This window comes from Drosophila montana, unplaced genomic scaffold, assembly GCF_035044405.1.
Source record: "Drosophila montana isolate Dmon_TW-CO22-7 unplaced genomic scaffold, ASM3504440v1 contig_2666_1, whole genome shotgun sequence".
NCBI classification, from domain to species: Eukaryota; Metazoa; Arthropoda; class Insecta; order Diptera; family Drosophilidae; genus Drosophila; species Drosophila montana.
The window spans coordinates 102,128-115,596 of NW_026997533.1; the positions used below are offsets into that span (position 1 = coordinate 102,128).

At 42.4% G+C, this 13,469-nt stretch overlaps 1 protein-coding gene across 2 annotated transcripts; it reads left to right on the forward strand.

Moving 5' to 3' along the window:
- The first annotated feature begins 4,134 nt into the window (after nucleotides 1–4,134).
- SmydA-4 (SET and MYND domain containing, arthropod-specific, member 4) lies at nucleotides 4,135–12,548 on the forward strand. Of its 2 annotated transcripts, XM_064683635.1 has the most exons (5): nucleotides 4,135–4,276; nucleotides 9,309–10,330; nucleotides 10,399–10,521; nucleotides 11,641–11,834; nucleotides 11,897–12,548. In XM_064683635.1, the coding sequence occupies exons 1-5, from the start codon at nucleotides 4,259–4,261 to the stop codon at nucleotides 12,112–12,114; spliced, it is 1,575 nt and encodes a 524-aa protein (XP_064539705.1). In that variant the 5' UTR covers nucleotides 4,135–4,258; the 3' UTR covers nucleotides 12,115–12,548. The 2 variants fall into 2 exon arrangements, with proteins under 2 accessions (XP_064539705.1, XP_064539704.1); XM_064683634.1 differs by lacking the exon at nucleotides 4,135–4,276 and having other exon boundaries at nucleotides 9,195–10,330.
- Nucleotides 12,549–13,469: the final 921 nt, after the last annotated feature.

Below are 13,469 nucleotides of genomic sequence, written 5' to 3' on the forward strand. Positions count from 1 at the left end.
CATGAGATTGCGTTTTCCCTGTAGTCCAGTGTAGTGTCTAGTGTAATTTTAAGTGTAGTCCCAACTCTGCGCCCTGCCCTTCCCTTAAAGAGGCTCACTTATAAAGGCAACAAACGTGGGCTGTTTCAAAGATTCCCTTCCATAGTATAAAACGGAAGAACTCATCATGGAGAAAGTTATGGAAGTTTACGTTTCTAGTGTAATTTTAAGTGTACTCCCGGCTGCTCTGCATCCCGCACCACCCTTCAAAGAGGCTCACCTATCAAGCGGAAAGACGTGGGCTATTCTAGAGATTCCTTCGATGGAATAAAGCGGAAGAACGCGTCGTGGAGAAAGTTAGAAGTTATGGTAAGTCCAACCACCTGCTACATTCTATCGAGCGAAAGGACTACTGCGTTGGAGTGTTCCCACACGTAAGACGGGCACGAAGGTTTGACCCTATTTTAGACGGATGAGCTGCATCCACTGTCCTAAATTGTTTACTTCTCAAAGTTCATTAGGCTCTAATAAATTTCAAAAACAAATTATCTAGAAGAAACGCATAAATCTCATCCCTGTATTAGTTTTTATATTCAAAACTAAGATGATGCAATCGAACCTTATTATATTTTGGTTATATATATTCAACCTTGCTTTAACATGGACAGACTCAACGTGTTCGGAGCTTAAACTCGTTGCGAATTGCAAGACGTCAAACGGTAAAAAGGCATATCGATGTATACATTTACGAATGTTCACTCAAAAAGCTTTAGGCTTTAGCATAACCTTAAGCAGAAGAAAGGCAGGAAAAAGCTGAGAAAAAGCTAAATAGCTAAAAGAAGCTATAAATAGCTAAAAATGGCTTAAAACAATAACAATTGGCCGAACAAATGTTTTCATTGCTTTGCCTTGAGTTGACAAAAGATGGCTGAAAAATAGCTAAAAATGGCTAAAATAGCTGCATTAGCTTAGAGCGCCAATTGGCCACGAAGTGTTTTTATTGCTTTACCTTAAGTTGCCAAAAGATGGCTAAAAAAAATAGTTTAAAATGTGTAAAAGTAGCTAAAAGTAGCTAAAAATAGCTAAAACTAGCTGAACTAGCTTTCGAGCTTTCATAGCTTGCTCTTAAGTTGCCAAAAAATAGCTAATAAAACCAAAATGTCAACTACCTCCGGCGGACGAGCTTTGGAACTAGCCAAATTCAGCCAGAAAATAGCTAAATTTGTTGCCAACCAATGGAGCGACCCTCGCCAAATGCTGAACGCCGACTTATCGTCACGTGCGCACTTGCACTTGGCATCGTCTGCAGCAGGGCTAGGGGGCGTGAGTGTGGGCGTGGGCGTGGCAATGGCCAGACAATGGGTTAAGTTGACACAGTTGCATAGATTTTGAGACGAGACACGTTCCGACGACGGCGTGGGGGAGGGGGGAGGGGGCGAGGGTGGGGGGACAGGAATAGGAAGCAAGTGACATTTATGCTGACACCAAAAATCATCGTCAACAACAACAACAACGCAGGCAGCCTCAACTTACCCCCCCCCCCCTTCCCCACCGGCTCACCACTCTTGACACAACTTCGCCTCGCAAATATTTGCCGGCTAGGCAAACTTGTGGCCTGGCCCCCGGGCTATCAAATTGTGGGCGCGGGGCGTGGCAGCTTGCATGCGTCGCATTTCCGCTCCAGATCATAAACAAAGCCAAAGCGAGTGCCAATGCGAGTTGTGCATGTTCCATGTTCCATGTGCCATGTTCCGTGTTCCGTGTTCCGTCTTCCACTTTCCACCCGTTTCCGTCGCAAGGCCCGGCAACAGGCGGAATACCTGCGGCCATTTTGCCATTGCACACTTTTAGGCGGCGCCTCTTATTTTGCAACAATTAAAAGCAGCCGAACAACATAAAACAAGAACATTTTAGAAAGTTGCCGTCGACTGTCACCGACTGCACAATACCCTGTACGGAGTCTAAGAGCGAAAGTGGAAAATTGGAAAATTGTCTTTCTGATTACCGAGTTTCTGATTACACATAACATTTTCTTTTTGAAACTTTGAGCATTTTTGGACTATTTATAGATCTACAATATATTGACTTTAGTTCGGTTCACACACGCCTTTAGTTCAATTCGTGAACCTGGTTCATTACATATGTCTACCCTGATCGTGGTTCAAGTCTTTGTCCCTTTCTTTTTATTTATCTATCTGAGAACTGGTTCGGTTCATATAAAAAATAAACGTCAAAAGTTCTCTATAGAACGAAACATTCAATTCATAAATAGTTCCTTCATTTATAGATCCAAATTAAATGGAAACTAGTTCTGATTACGGTTCAAACTCTCAGGCTTCAGGCTTCAAATGCGAAAACCCGATATACCCCGGCCCTCACTTTCTGTACAGGGTATAGGAAATTGGCCAGCGGCTGCATTTTGCCAACTAATTGAAAGACCCTCGTTCTGAGTATACACAACAGCTGATTTAAAGTACAGTATGCGACAGAAAGAGAAAGCGAGAGAGAGAGAGAGAGTGAGAGAGGGGGAGAGAGAAAGAGAGAGAGGGAGAGAGTGGATGGCAATATTTGGAACACAGTTTTCCCAGCTAGGCCTTCGCTTGGGTGTTCACAATAGCAGAAAATCTGTTTCGAGTTTTCATTTATTTTTAATATTGCTTAATACTTTATTAATATTATTATAATTATTATTTTCTTCTAGACCGAAGCAACAATAGACCTAGATTTGGCTGTTGCACTCGGGTCTGGGTAAGCACAGAAATTTCAGTCCGTTCTACTCAATTAATGTCATAATATTTGCACAGTTCTATTTTAATTTCATTTTTAATCCACTATATATTCTGTTTGTATAAGAAACTGTACTGAATGACTGCTTGACTGATTGATGATCAACGCACAGCCCAAGTCGTAGTTACCCAAATCCACCCGAAAGTGTGGAATATTAGTGAAAACATCATTGGAAATGGGATTGGAACATTAACTGCAGCTGAGCCGCAGCAGAGACTATGCAATAGTCTATCTTTACATGATTCACCGACTGATTGACTGACTGATTGATTGACAGATCTGTCTGTCCTTCTTTCCTTTCTTCCTTGATGTAGACATGCATTTCCCTGTGACCTAAACAGATTGACTATAAAAACCTGTTCGATATCTTATCAGAGACTATGCAAAATCTATCTATCTTTACATGATTGACTGACTGATTGAGGGATTGATTGCCCGATCTTCCGCAATATAGACATGCATTCTACTGTCACTTAAACATATTAACTAACTCCACCCATTTTCACTATATTCACTTCTCAAGCATAGCTCGAGGATTATAAGAGCTAGAGACACTATGAATATATCACTTTCGCAATACATCCTACCCATTCCCAGTTCCAAATAGATTATTTCAGGCAACACATTTCCAGTTTCAAATAGAATATTTTATTTGTGGGGGCCCGTATAAAGTACACAGTTTGAAAGTATTTCACATTTTCTATACATCCAATACATTCCCAGTTCCGACTTGTTGCTATACCCGCGCTTACGTAGACTTTTGCCTACCACTGTGTGCCACATGAAACATGAATGCACTCACATATTGACAACTTTATAGAGTATGCCCTAATGCAAGCCCCTCTAGTCTTTGGCAATGGCATTGTAAGGGGCGTGGTGGATGGGTAAGGCAGGGAAAAGAGGGGAGAGCGGGAAGAGAGGGGAGAGATCTACAAGTTGTCTCTGGTTGCGGCCAAAAAAGTGTTTTCAATATCATAAAATTTATAAATATAATTTTGATTTTTAAGCTAACATCTGTGTGCCTGCTGTGTGTCAGTGTGTGTGTGTGTGTGTGTGTGTGTGTCAGTGTGTGTGTGTGTGTGTGTAAAATTGTGGTGCCGTCGCACGGGCCCAGTTGAAACTGTGCCAAATGCCGGAGACGGAGACGTCAGCTCGACAGTTGCAATTTGTGCGCCGCGGCTCGAACAACGTGTCCAAAATTGTTGTTCTTGTTTTTGTTGTTGTTTCTGTTGTTGTCGTTGTTGTTGTTATTGTGTTTTATTGCTGTAATCGTTTCGTAGCATTATTAAATGTCGAGCTGTTAAACACAGCGATTAAACGCGCCCGAAAACCCCGCCCGCCCCCCTTCCCCCTCTGCCGCACACAAGTCGGGCGGACATCCATGCTGAGCGCGTAAAAATTATCAATTAAAATCAATTTAATCGTTAATCGGGCGCCTTCATACAAACAACAACAACAAAAAAACAAAAAAAACACGGAAAAGCAGAAGAAAATGCCCGCAAAAAAACATGTAAACATAGTTTGCCAGGGAATATGAGGGGGCAGCGGGGCAGGGATATTTGGCTATATGGGTGGAGGGGGAGGGGGAGGGGGAGGGGGTTGGGGGGCTTGTGCTGGCAGCATAATTAAAAATTAATTTACCACAAAATAAATATGCATATTAAATGACTGTGCGAGTGTGTGCGAGTGTGTGTAAACATTTTAATAGCCCGACTCAAATGAAAAGCCAAATGAAAAGCCAAACAAAACGCGAAATAATGTCATTTGATGCCCCTGTCGATGTGATTATAGTTTTGTCATGAAATGCAAAATGAAATGCGCATACATAAATATACATATATATACATATGTATATATATATATTCTTGATCCGAACGACAAGCTGATGCGTTCAGGCCATAAACATCCGCCCGTCCGTCCGTGTGAACGCATCGAACTTGGGGAGACTAAATATTTGGGATTTGAAATGTATTTTGTCGTATATCGTATGCAGAAAGTCTTCATCATATTGATTTTCGATATCTTCTGCCTCTTTGTATCGATCAATATCGATTTTGAGTGCCCAATTTGAAGCATAACTCGTGGATTTTAGGTGCACAGATTAATAATAGTTCAGTTTTTGTTCAGGTTCTCTGATTCCCAACAAATGGAAAAAGATTTTCGATATCTAATGCCTCTTTATATCGATAAATATCGATATTGAGCGACCAATTTGAAGCATAAGTCGAAGATTTAAAGAGCTAGATACACAGATTAATAATAGTTCACTTTTTGGTCAGTTTCTGCGATTCCCAACAAATGCAAAAAGATTTTCGATATCTCTTGCCCCTTTATATCGATAAATATCGATTTTGAGCACTTAATCTTTAGCACAACTAGGATATTCGAAGAGCTAGATATACGGATTCACAATAGTTCACTTGTTGGTCAGTTTCTCCGATTGCCCACAAATGGGAAAAGATATATGATATCTTCTCCCTCAATCGATATCTCCTGCCCCTTTATATCGATAAATATAAATTTTGCATTATCGATAAATATCGATTTTGCATAATTTGAAGTACAACTTGAAGATTTCAAGCGCTAGATACACAGATTAACGATGGTTCACTTTTTGGTCAGTTTCTGCGATTTCCAACAAATGCAAAAAAGGATTTTTTATATCTCCTCCCTAATTATATCGATAAATATCGATTTTGCGTGCTCAGTGAAAAGCATAAATCGTATATTTTGTGAGCACAGATTCCCCACAAAGGAGAAAACATTCTCGTTATCTCCTCCCCCATTCGAGGGCTTCTCCCTCATTATATCGATAAATATCGATTTTGGGCACTTAATCTTTAGCACAACTCGAATATTTGAAGAGCTAGATAGACGGATTCACAACATCGGGGTATCTCGCAGTCGGACACGGTCTCACTTTTAGTTGTTTTTTTTTTATACCCTTGCAGAGGGTATTATAATTTTGTCGTGAAATGTGTAACGCATAGAAGGAGACATCTCCGACCCCATAAAGTATATATATTCTTGATCAGTATCAACAGCCGAGTTGATATAGCCATGTCCGTCTGTCCGTCTGTCCGTCTGTCCGTCTGTCTGTTTCTATGCGAACTAGTCTCTCAGTTTTAAAGCTATCTTTATGAAACTTTGCAGAATTCCCTCTTTCTGTTGCACGCAGCTCATATGTCAAAACCAGCTGGATCGGACCACTATATCATATAGCTGCCATAGGAACGATCGGTCGAAAAGTAGGTTCTTGTATGAAAAACATTTTTGTTTATAAAGTTATCTTGACTAAACTTTGTATTTATTAGTTTTACTACGCTCCCCATATATATGCAAAATCCTATTAAGATCGGGCAACTATATCATATAGCTGCCATAGGAACGATCGGTCGAAAATTAAGTTTTTGTATGGAAAATTTTTATGTTTTTCAAGATATCTTGACCAAACTCGGTATTTATTAGTTTTACTAGGCTCCCCATATATATGCAAAATCCTATTAAGATCGGACCACTATATCATATAGCTGCCATAGGAAAGATCGGTCGAAAATTAAGTTTTTGTATAGAAAATTTTTATGTTTCAAGATATCTTAACCAAACTCGGTATTTATTAGTTTTACTACGGTCCCCATATATATGCAAAATTCTATTAAGATCGGACAACTATATCATATAGCTGCCATAGGAACGATCAGTCGAAAATTATGCTGTTGTATGGAATTTTTTTGTTTTTCAAGATATCTTGACCAAACTCGGCATTTATTAGTTTTACTATGCTCCCTCCACTTATGCAAAATCTTATTCACATCGGGCAACTATATCATATAGCTGCCATAGGAACGATCGGTCGAAAATTAAGTTGTTGTATGGAAACCTGTTTTGTTTTTCAAGATATCTTAACCATACTCGGCATTAACTATTTTCCCTGTGCTTCTTAGATACGGGCAAAGCACTATGAGCATTTTGAAAAGGTTGGGTCTGCAAGGGTATTAAATCTTCGGTGTGCCGAAGATAGCACTTCTTTCTCGTTGTTATTTGAATTTGATTTTCATGCTCAGGTTCTGTTTGCTGGTTATCATAATAAAAAGAAATGAGTTATTTTTCGAAGGCCGCAGGCAAATCTTAGATTTATAGCTAAATAATAATAAAAGGCAACAAAACCGAAAAGCAAATATTCGTGTTTTCGCATTTTCTCGCCGCTAATTGAAACGCATGAAAATTCCTAAACCAAAAAGGGGGAAAAAAAAAAAGCAATTGAAAAACCAAAACAAACCGCACCACATGTTCTGGAATTCCGACGTTGACCCGCCGCGTGGGCACCACTGTGCGCCGCCGGGTGACAGCAGCGGGGCAAGGAGAGTGGTAGGTGGAGGGGGAGGGGGAGGGGGAGTAGGGGGTAGGCAACGGGCCTGGTCTGCGTTGCGTGTTCCGCGCCTATTTTTAGGCCACGGCAGCTCGCTGCGGCGCGACCTATAAATAAACGCCAAATACAACCAAATATTCCCAGCGAAATGTCGCCCCCCCCGCCTGCCCTGCCCAGCCACAAACCGACTCCATGTCCATGCCACATGCCACATGCCACATGCCACAAGTCGCAAGAATTCCCGCAACACAATTGCGCGGATAATTTAAGTTCTTTTTTTTCTATCTATATCGAGGCATTTGCGGTTCTGATTACATTTATCAAAATAAACACAAGTTCTCTTTATAGTTAACTATAAAGAAAAAAGATTTAAAAAATAAATAAATCAACTAAGAAAGCTGCGGTCGGGAGTGCTCGACTAGCAGCTACCCTGCACCCAGCGATGAGCTGTCTTATGGCTGTGCTTCGGCCTTGCCCAGCTCCATTTTACGGTGAAAACTTTCTGGAGTAACTTGAGTATTCATGGTCCTATTTTTATGAAATTTTCCAAGGCGCTACCTTTAAAAATGAGTGGGAACGAGGTGATATATCCAAAAAGTGAAATATCCATTAGCTGTGTATACTGTTAGCGCACTTGCACACCAAGTTTGGCGTCCCTAGCTCTTATAATCCCCGAGTTATGCTTAAACGATAAAGAAGAGCTTCGGCACGCCGAATATTTAATACCCTTGCGGACCGAACCTTTTCATAATGCTTTTCTCGTATCTAAGCAGCACAGAGAAAATATTTAATGCCGAGTATGGTTAAGATATCTTGAAAAACAAAAAGTTTTGCATACAAGTATCTACTTTTCGACCGATCGTTCCTATGACAGCTATATGATATAGTCGTTCGATGTTGATAGGATTTTGCATATATATGGGGCGTATCTTAAAACTAATAAATGCCAAGTTTGGTTAAGATATCTTGAAAAACAAAAAAGTATTCCATAGAACAACTTAATTTTCGTCCGATTGTTCCTATGGCAGCTATATCATATAGTGTCTTGATGTTGATAGGATTTCGCATATATATGAGGAGCATAGTAAAACTAAAAAATGTCGAGTTTGGTCAAGATATCTTGATAAATAAAAAATTTGTTCATACAAGAACCTACTTTTTGATAGATCGTTCCTATGGCAGCTATATGATATAAAGGTCCGATCCATCTGGTTTCGACATATGTACTGCGTGCAACAGAAAGAGGGACTTCTGCATAGTTTCATGACGAAACTGGGAGACTAGTTCGCATAGAAACAGACAGACTAACGAACGGAGAGACGGACAGACTTAAGGCCGGACGGACGGACGGACGGACAGAGGGACAGACGGGCATGTCTATATCGACTATATCGGCTGTTGATACTGATCAAGAATATATATACTCTATGGGGTCGAAGATGGCGCCTTCTATGCGAGAGAAGATTAAAGTAGCCTCTGCATGGGTATAAAAGGCATGTCTCAAAATCGATATTTATCGATAATTTTCAAATGGAAGCAGATATCGATTAAAGTGCTTAACTGTTTATGTATATAGAGTATATATATAATATATTAAATATGTAGTCTTTAACTCGGAACGAGTCAGCTCGTCGTCTGCCAGTTGCATACACTTGCACAAAATCATGATACTCTCGCTCACCATTTGCAGGGTATAACAATATTTGCTATATTTCAGCGAGCAGATATTCTACACGCAGTTAATATCACTTAATATCCAAACGTAGTCAAACTCTCAGCTTGCAAGTGAATCTATGTGCAGCAGCTGGGCAGCTGGGCAGCTGGGCAGGTGGGCAGGTGGGCAGGTGGGCAGCTGTTGGTTGTGGGGCGGCGGTTAGTCTGGCATTTAAATTGTTAACTGAAAACTGGCAACGTGGCCAGTTGTTCACCTGTTGAGGCGGGCACGCGCTGCCCCCGTTGAGGCATTTGGCGTTGAGTGTCTTTTAATTGCCAGCTGTTGACAGGCAGCGACTACACCCCCCCCCCCCCCCCCCTCCACCACGACTGCCATTCCCTTGGCTGCAGATTGGGCCATCGGGGGCCCGTTGTGATTAATGAGTCGAACCGGAACATGGCAGAGCAATTAGAATACAATTAGCAGGGAATGTGGCCACTAATGAGCGCACTTTTGCAGAGGCGCCAGCACAAACAACAGGCCAAGGCTCAGGCCAAGGCACAGGCACAGGCTCGCGTCCAGGCGAAGGAGTCGGAGCTGGAGTCGGAGTCGGTGCCGGCGTTTCGCGTGGCGCACTCGGAACTGTTTGGACGCTATTTGGTGGCGAATCGTCAGCTGGCGGCGGGCGAGCTGCTCATCACCGAGCAGCCGCTGGCCATCGGGCCCTGCGTCAGCTGTGAGCCCGTCTGCCTCGGCTGCTATCGCCCCGTCCAGCTGACGGTGCAACAATATCGCTGTCCCGGCTGCGGCTGGCCGCTGTGCGGCGCTAGCTGCCGCGGCCTGCAGCAGCGACGCCATGGCCACACGGAGGAGGAGTGTGGCATTTATGGGAAGCGACGCTGGCTGGCCGCCGAGCTGCTGGGGGAGAGCGCCACGCCCGACCAGGTGCGGGATCTGTACGAGCTGGTGCTGATCGTGCGGATCGCGCTGCTGCGCCACCTGGCGCCGGATCTCTATGCGCAGATCCGGCGCATGGAGTCGCACACGGCGGCGCGGCGCGAGAACCCGACTCTCTGGCAGCACTACGAGCAGAAGGTGGTGCGGCGGCTGCGCGACGACTGGCAGCTGGATGTGGAGGCGGCGGAGCTGCACGAGATCTGCGGCATCTTGGACGTGAACTGCTTCGAGATTGGGCAGCGCGGCGCCAAGGCGCGCACTCTGTATCCGAGCGCGTTCCTGCTCGCCCACGACTGCAGCCCCAACACGGCGCACACGGATGATCCCGCCAGCTATGCCATTCTGTTGCGCACATCGCGCGTCGTACGCGACCAGGAGCCCCTCACGCTCAGCTATGCGTACACGCTGCAGGGCACATTGAAGCGGCGCAGCTTCATCCAGGGCGGAAAGCTGTTCTGGTGCCAGTGCCAGCGCTGCGCCGATCCCCGTGAGCTGGGCAGCGACTGCAGCGCCCTCGTCTGCAAATCCTGCCAGCTGGGCAGCATGCGAGCCACCTCCCCGCTGGACCAGAGCGCCGACTGGGCGTGAGTAGATCCCGTTCCCGATCCCGATCCTTCCGTGCAAACCTTGCCTAATCCACGCTCTCTTTCAGCTGCGATCGCTGCGCTCATCGCCTCGGCGCTGTCCAGCTGGAGCGTCTCTTGGACCGCATCAATGACGATCTGGAGTCCATCGATGTGCACGACATTCCCGCACTGGAGAACTTTCTCGTACGGTGAGATATTCAATATCATCCAAAAGTATAATCATTCGCACTCTGATCATAAAGAAATTTTGAATATAGCCGGAAGATACTCTCTATTGCTTATATTCCAAATTTCAGAAACTCTTCTCTTTAATTCTCTGAGTTATTTGATATTAAAAATTCATGTGAAAGTCTTCACTGAACTATTATTACCCCTGTAAGTTCATTTAAACTCTTCTCCTTTATTCACACTCTGATCATAGGGAAATTTGGAATATACTTGGATGATACTCTCTAACGTTTATATTCCGAATTTCAGAATCTCTTTTCATTGATTCTCTGAGTTATCTGGTATTAGGAAATATATTTCCTCTGTAAGTTCTTAACTAACAATCTGATAATAAGGAAATTTGGTATGTTACTAGAAAATACTCTTAATTAATTGTATACCAAATTTCATAATCCTTGAAACTCTTCTCCTTTATTCACTTTCTGATCATAGGGAAATTTGGAATATACTTGGATGATACTCTCTAACGTTTATATTCCAAATTTCAGAATCTCTTTTCATTGATTCTCCAAGTTATCTGATATTAAAAAGTCATGTGAAAGTCTTCATTGAAACTATTATTATTTCCCCTGCAAGTTATTTAATTACAATCTGATTGTAAAGAAATTTGGAATATAACTAGAAAATACTCTTAATTAATTGTATACCAAATTTGATTATCCAGTTTTAAAAATTCTCTGAGTTATCTAATGTTAAAAAAACATTCTCAGTAACAATCTGATTCTTCCTTTGCATTGCCGTGCGCAGATGTCTGTTCTACCATCTATTCCCACAGAGTGCTTCTTGATCTAGCTCAAAGGCTTAGCTGCAGACTCTTAGATCTGTTCTTATAGAGTGCTTATTGAACTCAGGATCTATCGAGGATAGAACCAATAAATTTGGTAGATGGGTTAGCAAATGTTTAACACGCAGCCATCTTTGATTATGTGGTCGAAAAGTAGCTTGAACATTTTAAAAAGATTGAAAGATAAATCGTTGCACATACATTTGCTCTTAAGCTTAAGGGAGTCAAAGGGGCAGTCAAAGGGTTGTCTGAACTTCGAACAAAACTTGATCGGACCTGGTTGGCTTACTTGTAGGTACCGCGAGGTGCTGCGTCCGAATCACTACCTGCTGCTGTCTGCCAAGTACTCGCTGTGCCAGACCTATGGCCGGATCGAGGGCTATCTGCTGCCGGAGTTGTCGCCAGAGGATATAGAGCGCAAGGAGCGCTACTGTCGCGAATTTCTGGCTGTCATCGATCTACTGGAGCCGGGTCTAACCCGTCTGCGTGGTGAGTTCTGGACTCAACTGCAAATTTCTAGCACTACAATTCGTTTAACTCTTCACTCGCAGGGCTCATCATGTACGAGCTGCATGCCCCGATTATGGTGCTCGCCCAGCTGGGCATGCAGACCGGCCAGATGTCGCGCCAGGAGTTCCAGAAGCGCATCAAGGAGGTCGTCAAGCTGCTCAAGGAGAGCGCCCACATTTTACAGCTCGAACCACCCGGTTCCAGCGAGCACGAAATGGGTCGAGCCGCCGCCGATGCGCTCATCAAAATGGGCTGTTAAAACTCGAAGACAACCCATCTATAGATATACTTAGCCTTGTGTGCCCATGCATATTTATTGTTGTGGTCCATCCGAACTCGACTCTCGGCCGAGCTGTCCCCATGGAACTTGGTCCAAGTCCTACCCATACCAGCAGCTGGCTTTAAAATCCATTTCGGCTGGATTACTGTACTATATGATATAGTATAACACTATTGAAAAAATCCATCCCAAGTTCTGTTCTAGTGAAACTGTTTTTTTTTTTTTTTTGGTTTTACTTAACTAACATAAGGTTGTATAATCAAAGTTCTATATTATAAAGCTACCATAGAATTAATTAATCATAGAATTTATAGCTCAAGAACAGACTTTTATTCTGTAGAATCTTATCTTTAGAACTGCTTGTAAAAACTGTTATACGCTGTGTCAATTAAATGTGGTGTGAAAAGTTAAAATGAAGTGGCAAAGGTTTGGTTTGATGGGTAAAGGAAGACATGAGAGCCACAAACTGAATCCGTTTTCTATGAAAACGATATATTTTAGCTGAAAAGTATCGATTAATCGATGTCTAAGCGATTTTGTCCAGATGACCAGATGATCCAGAGAATACGGAAACATAGTCTCGTATATCAAATGAATTTATTTCTTTAATTTATTTATTTGTTAGATAGTTCCACTCACTTCTTGCGCCCAAAATAATCCTATTCGTAGCACATGTTTCTTTTGCATATCTGAAGATTTATAGATAAGAAAGACACCAAATGAGAGACTTGAAACTCGAAATAGATATTCTTCAATCATGACTTATAGTCTAATTCCACGGTCAACATTTCTTACATTTTTTGCGAATGTGAAATATGCTGCCATATCCCATAAGATTCAAATTTGCCAAAGATGTTGGTATTCGCCCCGAGTAATTCGTGTGATTGGCGATGATTTATCGAATTTCGTATCGATGTTATACCATTCACATGTTACCGACAAATGGCACTTGCCAATAGAATCGCAGAATGTGAACCTTGTAAATGTAACATATTTTCAGCAAAGTGGCTATTAATCTTTTCTTTCGCTATCTGCGCCCTCCTTATATCGATAAAAATCGATTTCAGATTAATGCATAAATCGAAAAGTAAAGATAAATTAAGGTTTAAGGTTTTCGTAGAGGATCTCCTCCCCGCACTTTCCCCAGGAATTCAAATCAACAATATATATGTATATATATAGAATATATGATATTCAAACGTTGAGCCTTGTTCACACTTCCTTATGCCATATTCAAGACCTGAAAATATCACAAAGATCGGACAACGAACTTAATGAAGAACACATTTCTTGTGGATAGCGTATGGGTTAAAGGCAAGAAGAAGCACAGTCTC

Bases quoted from the DNA above. Each gene is read 5' to 3' on its own strand.
- SmydA-4 (XM_064683634.1), top strand. From the start codon at position 9,279: ATGTGGCCACTAATGAGCGCACTTTTGCAGAGGCGCCAGCACAAACAA. The intron at 10,331-10,398 runs GTGAGTAGATCC...GCTCTCTTTCAG, and splicing joins GACCAGAGCGCCGACTGGGC to CTGCGATCGCTGCGCTCATC. The intron at 11,835-11,896 runs GTGAGTTCTGGA...CTTCACTCGCAG, and splicing joins GGGTCTAACCCGTCTGCGTG to GGCTCATCATGTACGAGCTG.